At 35.6% G+C, this 13,154-nt stretch overlaps 1 protein-coding gene across 1 annotated transcript in view; it reads left to right on the forward strand.

The window, feature by feature from the left end:
* LOC118737325 (tachykinin-like peptides receptor 99D) overlaps nucleotides 1-5,425 on the forward strand; it is a gene marked incomplete at its 5' end in the record, with an annotated part of 41,183 nt that extends 35,758 nt beyond the window's left edge. The window contains 2 exon segments of the mRNA XM_036467762.1: nucleotides 38-106; nucleotides 3,726-5,425. Coding sequence (XP_036323655.1) covers nucleotides 38-106; nucleotides 3,726-4,093 — 437 coding nt within the window.
* Between the last annotated feature and the right edge of the window lie 7,729 nt (nucleotides 5,426-13,154).

The raw sequence follows: 13,154 nt of genomic DNA on the forward strand, positions 1-13,154 counted from the left end.
TTCCCAGTCAATTCATAGTTTTATCTGTCTCTTACAGATACGCAGCGCTCATTTTTGTACACATGCCCGAGTTCGCCGAAAAATCGTCGCGCAGCTTCACATTACGGTAAGAGCACTGAGTTTTTTAGATGATTTTATTTCGAAATGGGTACTGTTGCTACTTTAAAGCTGTCTTTAGGGTGCATTTTCAATGTCAGCTGGAAGTTTTTTTTTTCACATGCTTCAGCTTAAAATAACGGTTATAGAAATGACTTCAGGAACTGTTTTATTGCGTTCTCAATTTGTCTTCGTTCAAATTTTAGCCAATAAAATTGCATCAATCGGCAAGTTTACCTGATTGAAATTGACAGCCTCCCGAATAGAACACGAGCTTGATCTTTGTGCTCGTGATTTTCTAACTAGGCAACTGAAAATATTGTATGTGATACGAGTGTTTGATAATTTTTTATAGAGTTTTATGTTTTGTTCAAAAAAAAATTGTAGGAAATGTCTCTATTTTTAAATTGACACAAAAAAAGCCGAACCACTTGAACTTAATTTTGGCTCCGCAGATTAGGGGCCTGTATACCGACTATGGTCATATAAATAGGCACGTACGTATGGCGCACAGTGGTTACAAATCAAAGGCAATCGGAAAAAAGTCAATATCTCACAAAAGGTTAGCCCAATCAAGCTGATCAATGTATAAAGAAACTTCCCGGACCATGTGATAGGTATTTAGAAAAATCAAAATTCCAAAAGAGACTATGTATATGCATATTTGTTCACCATTTTTTATTCATCAGATTATGAATTTGTCGTCGAAAGCACCTAAAAAGCGATTGTTGTCAAATAGTTTGGTAATGGTGCTTGTTAAACTTTATATAGATTGCATGAAGTTTTAGAGCGGAAAAGGAAATAGGCGGCTGTCGGAAACTGATTTTTCTTTTATCTAGTAGTAAATAATGTATGTATTACTGAAATATAGTGCTTCGTTTGGAGAAGTGTGGAGCTTATTTTGTAGGCCTCTTAACCCTTTTGCTTTTCTTTTTTGAGAGTCACAAAGAATATGATAACCGGAGGAACTATCACTTATATTTTTTGTATAAGACCTTATCTATATGTAATATAAAAATACCAACCACGCTGTCAAGTCTAAGTAGCGACAAATCAGCTGCACTTGATAGCAGTAGGTTGAAAAAGGAAATGAATTAGCAACAAGAGTTTACGGGCTCAGTGGTTAGCGCTTCTGACTTTGCACATCGATGATGCCTCTAAGTACCTTTATCAGGGGATTTAAGTGGCCCTCTTACATTCTCTTTTAAGACTGCTTTAAACTGAAACCCTATTGAAGGAGGGTGGGCACTTAGGCCACGTGGGCCTATTGTAGTACCGTTGAGAGCTCGTATTCAACCCGGTCCGCTCAGCTAGAAGTATAACCAATTACACGGGGCTGCGAAATTTAATTTTATTTCCATAATTGTGTTACTTTTTTAAGTATCAAGGTATGTTGAATAAGAGTAAAACATTGTTCTTTTTTTTATCACATCGAAATTTATTTTTAACAATTTTCATGTAAAGCCAAAAATTAGGCAACCCAGAATTAAATTTTTATTTAGAAAACAAACAGTACCTATTTATTATTTAAAATTACCCCTAAAGAGACTAAGTAAATCTCAAAGGCTTATGGAAATTCGAAGTTAACGCTAGTAACACTAAGAAAAATGAAAAAGTAATTTTGTCCTGACCAAGTACCTTATACCTACCCAAATTGTCAATTAGTTTTTTTATGGTGAAAACCATCGCAGGCCCGTTTAATACAAAACGTGAAGACATGCAAATTTAAATTATTTCTTAAAATTGTCATTTGAAATTTTTACTTAAAAAACGATAGTTTTAGTCAAAAATAGCCTAAAGGCAAAGTAAGTCAGAAAGACATTCAAAAATTCACGCTAGTAATACGTGATAACATTAAAGAATATGAAAAGACAAATTTTCTCGGAAAATTTATTTGCTGGAATGGTTTCCTTTTCCCTTTTGCTAATTAGTTTTTTTAGGGGAAACACCTAAGCAGGCCTAAGTTATCCATTTCTATAAGCGTATATGCTTGCGTTCGGGTATGGAAAAACACAAAGTACAAATGTTTTATTTTTTTTTAATTGCATGTCTTTAATTTAACTTATGAAGCACTAAAACAGAAATCCACGAGCATCTGCAATCCATGTTAATCACACATTAACTTTTTTCTGTCGAATGGCTGCTAACTTTTCTTTATTTCTCATCAAACCAGCTTCAGACGACTTTTCCTTTACAATATTTAGGACATAGACAAAGTTTTGTTGCATGAATAACTTGTGATTATACATTAATGAAGCAAACAGACATGTAAGAAATGTGTGTAAGTGTCACTGGAGTGCAGCATGCTTGCTCCCAGTTATGTATGTGTTTATATCTGTTGCTAAGTGCAAACAACATGTCTGCCACAGTCGGATTTATGTATGTCACAAACATAGAAAGTGTGAGGAGTCACTGCCATTTCATGTAAATACCCTGCAAAAAGTGGGACTAGGTTAAATACTAGTACAGGACGACGCTACCTTGTAACCAACACTAGTAACCAAAATGGTCCAAATAAATGGAGAAAATATGGTTACATTAACATTACGACAACTACTCCTTTTGGACCATGGCACATTCGGCAACCGAATCATGTTGCCGATGGGGCACGAAGAGGTGGTTCTCAACACATATAGCAGTTTTTTTACGTTTGAAGTGGTCCAGGTCAGCATAACAAGTTACTAGTATGCAACCTGGTCCTCTTGCACATATTTTTAAACCACGACCCAGTGGACCACCTGGTGCTCAAATTTTTGCAGGGTAGTAAATCCACATATATACATACATATATCTGAGTGGCTAATGGCACTTCAAGTTTTTTTCTTTTGTATTTCAATTTAAGAGCCCAAGAGTTCGTTGGATTAATTTCGAAAGTAGCAAATTAATATTCTTGGCACTTTTGTTGAACTATTTCCACTTTTGCGCAGATTTGTGTAGACATATGCACATATGTATACATTTACGTACGTTTTTTTGTACGTTTTGGGTATACGAATGTAAATGTTTTCTTTATTGAAGTTTGCAATAAGAACTTTCTGAGAAATTTAATCGGACTTCGCTCAAATGCGAAGGGGGGATTCAAGCAAACAACAAAATTTGTAGAAATAATATTTTTTTTCTGTCGTGGTTTTAACATCTCCGTTTAGGTGAAAATGTGCCTCATCGCTAATGATAGCTTTTTGAGTCATGTCAATTGAATTTTTTTAGGTGCCTGCCTAAACATAGGAACAGTTCAATTGCTGTGTACGATGACAAATTGAGGTTGTCAGGCCTGGTCCACACATTGTTCCACGGCAGCAATATTTTCGGCCGAACGACCTGTGGGAAGACGCACTGGTGTTGTTGCCAGCAAACGGCAGATTGCTGATTCTGATGGCCGGGTATGTTGACCGAAAAAATAAAGCAATGCGCGAAATGCAGTTCTTGTAGAAAGACCATTTTCTAAAAATGCGTTATTCAATTGAATGTCGCTTCTTGACTTAGTTTGCCAAGGCCCGTTGTACCAATTTTCTGCAAAAAAAAAAGCATCACCCTTTAGTGAACCTATACATATATCAGTAAATTTGCTTTACTTTTTAACGTTATCATTTTCTGTTACTTGCTACACACAAATCAATTGTCTTTTCCAGGCATTATGCGCAATTCCACCACAGCATACCATCGAGATCCATTCCGACACTCTGCGCCAATTGGCACGAACAACACCAGCGCCTATCATCAGCGTTTTAGTGACTGTAGCAGCAGTCACGAGCTCACAACGTTGACTTCGTTGAGCGGTGCGACGGGCATGGGACACTACGGGCTCGTCATGAGAAGGGACCACATGAAGGTGCCCATGCGAAATGGTACTCGTAACACCGAAGAAGTCGCCATTGCTCCACGTCAAATGTGGTCAGCGACAGCGGATAAGGCTGACACAGATCCGGACACACCACCGGTGCTGTCCACAGTTGTTGGTGTTAACGTAGATACAACAAATGTGCGTGCCATATCCTGACATTTCGATCGCTCTTGCAGCCTCTACAACAGCAGTAGAAGCGGTGGTGGTGGTGGTGGTGGTGGTGCTGGCGATAAGTTAGTTAGCGGAAGCGTAACGGAAAGCTTGGAATACAAAAATGTTAACGGTAGTACAAAAACATTTGATATCAACATAGGCAACGTAAACGGCAACGGCAACAATAACAATGGCCGTGCAAAAGTTCCAATGGGAAATGGCAGCACAACAATTGGCTTGACGACGACTACAAAAACCGCAACAACGACACTTCTGTCGACAAATACGCCACGTGGCATTTTTGTAACGGCGACAACAGATGATAAGACATGGCTGTAAATTAGCTGCATAGATAGTAAAGTGTTTAGGAAGAATGTCATTCACGATTTAATTTAATCATCAGCCCATTCCATGTTAGGGATGTTTGCATGGTTTGTTCCCATTGTGGTTGGGTATGGTTTACTGGCGGCTAGCATTTGTAATATCATAGCTCTGCTGGGGTATAGTTATTGCTTAAACCCACAAATTCCCGATACCGCCCATCTCGGCCATTTCGAAACTAGTACCGCGAGTACAGCGGTTCCCACGCCCAATTTCAAGTCACACTTTTTTTTTTTTTTTTTTTTTAATTTAAGCTTAAACTCGGGCATAAGCATAGCTAGGAATTTTGTTCACCTACTTCTCCGATTCAGGCGACTGTGGGCCGTTTCTAAAAATCATGATATGTAAGTACGAATAATGCAGCTAAAATCAGTTAAAGTAAAAAATAACTGTTATATATACATAAATCTTCTTATACGTATGTATATTTGAAAATGTTATTGTCTCATAAATAATTTAAGCTAAAACATGTAAATAAAAGCCATTTCAAAAAAAAAGTTGAATTAATCTACATTACGTTTGAATAAGTGATAAAGATTTAAAGTTCCAAATATTTAGTACATAGTATTAAATTTTAATGCTTTTCAAAAATTCTTTTAAACCAATCCAATGGATAGAAAAGTATAGCAAATGAATAGATTTGTGTAATTATATAAAGATGTAATATGATAGAATCGCGTACCATGATCAATGGATGAGAAAATATTTGTTTACAGAATTTATGAAAAATAAGTGTATGTGTGTACATATAATGCAGAAAACCCGAGGTTTCAAAACTTTTTTATGCGTACCTTAACATCGAAACAAGTATATCATATAACCATCCTTTTTTTTAAGTCTGTTAACAACACTTAACTCCTTTTTGTTACGCTACGCACACACTGTAACCCACGATATAGACAACAAAGGGGCTTTATAGAAATATATTTAGCTGACTCGTTTCTTATGGCGTTTTCATTTGCAAAAAAAAAAATCTCCTTTTCATTTGCCCGGTTCTTAGTGTTTGTACTTAAAAGGCAATGAAAAGGTAAAATATTTCGGTAGAAACGAAAACGTCGGTGAGTGTGCGCATCAGTTCGGACGGTCAAATTGTCCGACTGAAATCGTTCGTCCTATCGGATACAGTGTATGCCTGGCGATATTGGTGTTCCCACATTATGGTACGATTCTCATCCTAGGCATGTTTAAATTTTTCATTGGGCGGTGTTTTAACGTGGCGGGACCCAAACCCAGCGCACGCGAGGTTTTACGAACTTCTCACTTTAGCTCGCACCCAAACGGGTATTTGGTCGCTACCCAGAGGATACGTGGATATATGTAAATATCCGGACGTCGTGAGCTGCGATTTGAACCGTACGCACAAGAAACACTTCTGGTCACTCCCAGGTGAATGGCAGTCAAAAGCTTTCTCCACTTACGTGGACTTCTGCGCATGAAACCATGAGAATTTTAGACAAATTTGCTGCTCTGAAAAAGTGTATGCAATAGCCTTACTCACTTATGTACAGTAATAATTAAATACATAAGTATGTATGTATATTCTTTCCTTTTTGAATTTTCTAATATATTTAGAATTTTTTGCCTAAATTTTTATTAGTATTATTATCGAAATCGTTATGGTTATCGATAGCACTAGCGTGTTCGTATTTGATATCACTACCGGTAAAGGGTTATAACTGTACAAAAAACTCTCCACAAACAACATATGTATTTATGTATATATGTAAAAACAAGAAACGTGTGATTGGTTTTACTTTTAGTGTGTCTAATACAAGTATGTATATGTACATTTAAACATAGCAAAAAGTATTATTAATATGTAGTCTAAATGTTTATATAATTCTGTATATACTACTCAAAACTAGACTACAAAAATTGTTATCAAAATGCATCTAAGTAAATCAGTTTCCACAAAAAAAAAAAACAACAAAGTACCTACTAACTAATTAGTTAATTGTTGAAGCTGAAAGATATTTATCGATGTTGCACTGAATATATTTGTATTGTATAAGCATTTACAGTTATGACAAAAATTAGCATTTTAAATCATCATTGTACGCTCGAATGAAAATAAATTTAAAAAAATACATATGTATAGTTTACGATCTGAAGCAGGTTATTTTGTAAATATGCATATATGCTCCATTGTGTTAAATACTTACTTTGTTACACTAAAACATAATTTTACTGAAAAAAATATACAAGAACTTGAATGTCACCTTGTTGTTTACTTTCGAGTATTTACTTGTACTTACATAGGTAGACACAGGGGCGCACCCAGGAATATATTTTAGGGGGGAGGGGGGTTTATATTTCTGAAGATATATCACCGGAAAATACTGAAAATTTGCTTCAGATAATACCCTCTTTAATATACATTTATGCAAGTTTTATGTACAGTATGTAATAAATAAATAAACGTTTTAAAATTCATAAACTGCACTTTATTTACAGATTAACAGAACTCAAACGCTTTTAACCGACTTCAAAAAAAAAAGGGAGGTTATCATCTCGCCGGAATACATAACTTTGGACAACGTGAACCGTTTTCAATAATCCTTTTTTTATTAGAAAGATAGTACCTCAAGGTTCGTCCCGTAATTTGTTTTAGAACTCCGATGATTGGATCATGAAGAAATTAACGGTACCCCTAAATTTGAATATGAGAATTGAAGTTGGTTGTGTTCTTTCCTTAAAAACTACTTGTTTAATAAAAAGTTCTATAAACTTAAGATGCGCTCAACTTTCAAAAGTACCTAATAAAAAATTTTAAAAAAGAGTCAGTAAAAATTAATTTATTGTTTCCATGAACTTTTGCACTTTTATGTTCATTTTTTCGATTTCTGGTTTCTGGTTTTCACGATTGCTAAATTTTTTTAATATTTCGAGCTCCGAAAAAATTAACTGAACTCTCAAGAAAAACGAAAAATTCATATAAAACGACGGACGGAGAAATGGAAAAGAAATTTTCTTCTACCAAAATTTCTTAAATCAGTTTGCAGCTCTCAAGAAAAAAAATGCTCGTATATTTATTCCCTCATGAAAATTTACAGCAAAAGCAAAGCGCTTTTTCAAGCAACAGAAATTATAATAAATATTTCTTATAATTTCCTTGGGAGCTGGATTCTTAGCTTTAAGATACAGATTGTATTTGAGGTTATTAGCTTTAGGGGGGGGTTTGAACCCCAAAACCCACCCCTTGTGTGCGTTAATGGGTAGACACCTTAGCCGAGCACGCAAGTTTGCTTTCATCACTGCAAATAAAGCACCAAACAGCGGCGTTAAAATGCAAAAATTGCTCTGTAGCCAAAACTGGGTAAGTACTAGGGAGATTGACTCGGTTTTTGCAAACCGGTTTCCACCGGGTTTTTTCTAATACTTTCAAAAAATTTTTTTTTTTTTTGAGTTCTTGATTTTTCCAATACTAAGTAAACTGGATTTTTAAAATCGAATAGGTTGTCATCTCGTTTATTTAATAGTCTAATAATTCTAACACTCAATTTCATAAAGAAGACTTTAACTCCTTTATAAATCAAAAATTTATATTAAAACGTCACTTTATAGAACTCTTTAATTCTATTTAATTTTTTTATGAATAAGGCCATAAATATTTTATTTAATGAACATTGGAACTTTGAGATAGAAATTTTTTATTTATTTTATATCTGAATGCTGGAAAATTGTCCACTGCAGAAACTATTTAAAAAATAAATGAATAACTGAACGAAAATCTTTCAGTTTTTTTTTTTGTAGCAGCTTACAAAACTCTACCTAAATCAGTGGCTTGAACTGCGTCATTCTTATCTAACAGCAGGCAGGCTGAGGAAAAGGTCAGTTTGGGCAGTTGGGAATGGGATTTTCAGTGAAATGGTGTGAGTGGGCATGTTCAGAGGCCGTTAACATCGTCGGATCACTGTTTTTTAGAGGGGCTGAACAGTTTAAGCTGCTACAATGTCCAGAATGGAGTTGCGCCAAAGTATCGCTAGCAACTCAAACTATTCAAGGGGTGAAAGTTGAACAAGGTGTTGATTGATTCTCGGTGAATGGACTGTCTATAAAAGACTATATTTATAAAGTGGTCTGGTATTCTCATTTCCAAGACTGTCGATTCTACATGCTCGCGTTTTCCCGACAAAGTACTGATCAATCTTGTTAAGATCGATGTACCCCGTTAAAAGCGAATTTTTAACTCTGACACTCTGAAATAAAAAATCATCATTTTGGGAGAAAAATCGTCAAAGCGTCATTGGGGTAAAATAACATAAAAATGACTACGAAATTATTGATTCGGCAACGCTGGTCATAGCGACGATGGAAATAACAGCGTCAACCGAGTGAAAATTCTGCTAAAGTAACAGGAGGCAGCGCCGCTTGTGATAAACTTGCTTGTCTCACTACTCGTGCTATAAATTCTTAGTCTGTTCCTTTGAACTTCGGACTAAAACCTGTGGAACTGTCAAACTACAATTTTACGCTCTCAAATGAGAGTAAAAGGAGAACAGATGCAGAAGTGCATAGGAACGCAAAAAGCACTATTTCCTGTAAAAACGTCAGTCGGTTTGTTTACATGTCATTTGTACAACACTGATTTAGCTGAAATATCACTAAATAATTATTAAAATCTATACATATTCAAACATTTCGTTGTTTACTTCCATTTTTTTTACAAATATAAGGTACTTTGCTTTCACCGCTGTTAGTTTTTGCTTGCACATGCAAATCAGCTGATCGTTTGACACTTTTCATGAACTTACAGGAAAAGAAACTCCGGACTAAATCCTGTAACTTCTGACTAGGAACAGTTGCTCAGTTACTCTCTCAAATGTGTTCTCACTTACAGGTTTTATGTCACTAGGAACGACTTCCTGTAAGTTCTGACTAAATCCTGTAAACCGGACTGCTATTGGAACAGACTATCTAATTGCTTCGATAGTCGTCATGCGTCTTCTGTGTACTGTTTATTCTGTGGCCGTATGTATGCACCCGCGGAGTCTGCATAACCGGATGTAGTAATCGTTGTTGCTGCATAAGCAGCAAATTTTTTGCTGCAATACACATGCAAGCCCTTCGAAATTTTCTGCTGGGTTATGCGTTACAGCTTCGCAAATTTTACCCCTACCGAAACCAAAGATGTATACACATCAAAAAGTGTTATACAGTATTCCCCGCCGCTTAAACGTACTTCAAAAATTTCACAATTTTTGATTCAATTAACCGGATAACCAATTAACCGATTATCGTTTAATTGAGCAGTTCGTTCAATTACAGAAATTCCGCTAAATTGGACAACCTAATCTATTAAAAGAAAATGCATAGAAGTAGCATAGCATTAGTTTGTATACTAAATGCGTGGAGAAGAGCCAAGGCAATTGTCATTGCGAAGGTCGGAAAGAAGGACCCTCTCACTCCAAAGTCCTTCAAGCTACTCTACCTTACTTCATTCGTACGAAAAGCCTTAGAAATGGTTATAAATAACTAAGTAAGGACTGCGGTGTTATTGGACTTTCCTCTGAACTAGTGTTAGCACATATTTCTTCTTATTTGGCCCTACAACTGTTCATCGGTTTGGACCGAGTTCGAAAACTTCGGCAAATTTCTATCTCCTATGCAAGCGCCAGTTTTATATCCCGAGTCCATACAGGTCCTTCTGCACTTGGTTCTTCCATTATGTTTGTGGGCACTCTTTCTTTCGTTACCCACCCATGGGTGCCGAGTCTAAGGATCTTGTCACTGGAGTCTCGTCATCCGGCACAATCATTTAATTTTTTTACACTTAACTATGTCCAGGTCGTTAAAAAGCTCATACAGTTCGTATTTACTTCTTCTTCGACACTGGTCGCCTCAGCGTTCTGGACATAGTTCTTGCGGAGAATAGTTATCTCAAAAGACTCCAATCCCTTCTCAACTTTATCTGACATCGTCTATGTTTCTCCGTCCTATAACAGGACGGGCATGATGAGAGATTTGTAGAGTGTCATTTTGGTTCGTTGAGAAAGGGATATGCTTTTCAATTGCCTACCGGATCTCCACGATTGATGGTGGTGTTTATACTGGATCATAACCAACAACAATGACTTTTATGGGTTACCATGAAATAGTACTTTATCTTTGAACACCAAACACCAGCCCCACCCGGCTCGTGGTTGCGCCAATGACTGAATTAATATATATACTACAAGTCTAAAATTAGAAAAAACATTTTAACAGCACTCGACCTGCGGCAGGCAATGGCAAACCTCCGAGTGTATTTTTACCATGAAAAAGCTTCTCATAAAAACCATTTTCCGTTCGGAGCCGGTGTAAAATTTTAGGTGCCTTCATTTGTGTTATAACTGTTACGCACAAATTGGAGGAGGAGCTCGGCCAAACATTTCACAAAAATGGGAGTACGTAATATTATTTTTTTAATATAAACATTTGTATTTCTATGTAGAAGTAAATATTTAAGTGAATGCGAATGTGTAAGATATTTTACAAAGAATTTAAAAATGAGGTTATACTTATAATTTTATATTATATTTTTGGCCTCTTTAAAAAATTACTATTACTTTTTACCAGCACTGATTCAACTTTGAAAATTTGCGCAACTAATTTATAGTTTATGCACGAAATTGCTGCGCAGCAAGCACATATGTAATGATATCTGCGGTAGAGATTGACAACTCGAAAGCATTTCAAAGAAGCCATTATTTCCCAAATGTCATATGCATTGCTACATTCCTACAAATATGGCGTTATTTCTTTTTTGGCGCAAATCTTGTTTTTAACTGCTATGCATTTTTGTATTTCCCCTTAATTAGCGAGCGATGTATGTATCTCCACTAGTAAATTTCTGCAATTCCATTTGTAACGAATTTTGCGTGCTCTAAAGCAGTGTTTGCATTATTCAACTTTGCGTTCAACAATTGCGTTCAACTCAACGCAGGGTTGCACGAAAAAAAAGTTGAATGGCTAAATGTTGGCTGGCGACCAACTTTGTTGAAAGCGATTAGTTGAAAGGCCATTCAACCAAAAGTTGAATGCAAAGTTGAACAATGCAAACACCTTTTTATGGCGAATATTTTGATATTTTTTCATATTTTGATATTTTTAGCCATTCAACTTTTTTTTTGTGCAACCCTGCGCTGAGTTGAACGGAAATGTTGAACGCAAAGTTGAACAATGCAAACACACTTTTAGCTTCCGTGTCTTGCTGGTTTCCTTTTAACTGTACTGCATACCAAAGGTGATTAAATATGTTTTTGGCAGTTGAGCAAAGTCAAATGCAGAAATAGGCCACCCCAATGCGGTATTTCCTAACATAATTTGTGAGTAAATGCTATCACAACCATATTTCTTTCAAACTTATACATACAGTAGACTCGGGGTAGAGGGAACTAATTCATGCAAGGGTTTTCCCGCAACCCAGGCTATCCCTTCAATCTAGATTGAATTTACATATGTACAAAAGTTGATTGAAAAAAAAAATGTTGACAGTCATCTATGCTCTCTTTGAGCTTCTGTAGTTCAAGGTAAGCAGAAAATTTCTGAATTATTGTGGTTTTTTGGCTTGACCTATCACTAGGGTTTGTTAGACGTACTGCGTTTGGGAGTAAACGGACTCCTTTTTATTGCAACGTACTCGCTTGTACCGTTGTACCAAAAAAAAAAATCTGGAAATGTACTTATTTTTTAGTTTTGTACTTCTTTCGTACTCCCTTTTTCAGTTATTCATTTTTAACCGACTTCAAAAAAGAAAAAGGTTATCAGTTCTTCGGAATATTTTTTTTCTAATGTATGTTACCGCATAACTTTGTACCACGTTAACCGATTTCTCTAATTCACTTTTTAAATGAAAGGTGGTACCTCAGAGGGGGTCCCATACTAATTTGTTTTAGATCCGTTCATTAAATCATGAAGAAATTAACGATAATTTTAAATTTTTATATGAGAATTGAAGAAGTCGGTTTTGTTTTTTTGCATGTTTATCATATAATTTGCCATTTGTATTGTGACTAACACGAGTAAAGTTGAGAGTGATACTAAAAAAGTGTAACCACGGACGTAGCCAGGTAGGTCAGAAAAATACGAAATTAATTCTAAAGCTTGAATTAAAAAATGCCATATATTCAGGAAGAGTTTGGAATTCTTTTTGTGTAATTTAGTTATTAATTTTTTTTACAATAATTGTTGCTTTGAAAAATATATCTAAGATATCTTTGTTGTTTGCACCTAATTAATGAAAACGATCTCAAATATTTGGTTGTATATAATATATATATATATAATAATAATAGATTGGCGCTTACACATATGTATGTTAGTGTTTGGCCGGGCTTCTCCTCCAGCCAGTTTCTTCGGCATTGTAAATCAGGTTTTCATTCAACTGTAAATAATTTTCTTGTCGTCGAAATTGTGCCTTAAAAACTCTGCCACTGCTTCTTGATCAGAAGACAGTTTTCCACCGCAAAACATCTTAGTTTCGAATCTGTTGAATTCATTTAGCCAACCAGAAGCTGCATAAAAACCCAATTCCCCTTCCATAAATTTTTTTATTCATTTTTTTTGTTTAGGTTTTTATTTTATCAGGTTTCCAGATATTGCGTGATGAAGCATTTATAAGCTCAGTCTCCGTATCAGAAGATGCCTTAAAAAGCTTTATTTTGCCATTTTTAATGCTTGGTATAGTCGATTTTTAAACACC

This window comes from Rhagoletis pomonella, unplaced genomic scaffold, assembly GCF_013731165.1.
Source record: "Rhagoletis pomonella isolate Grant_MI unplaced genomic scaffold, Rhpom_1.0 Rhpom_scaffold_00004, whole genome shotgun sequence".
Classification (NCBI taxonomy): domain Eukaryota; kingdom Metazoa; phylum Arthropoda; class Insecta; order Diptera; family Tephritidae; genus Rhagoletis; species Rhagoletis pomonella.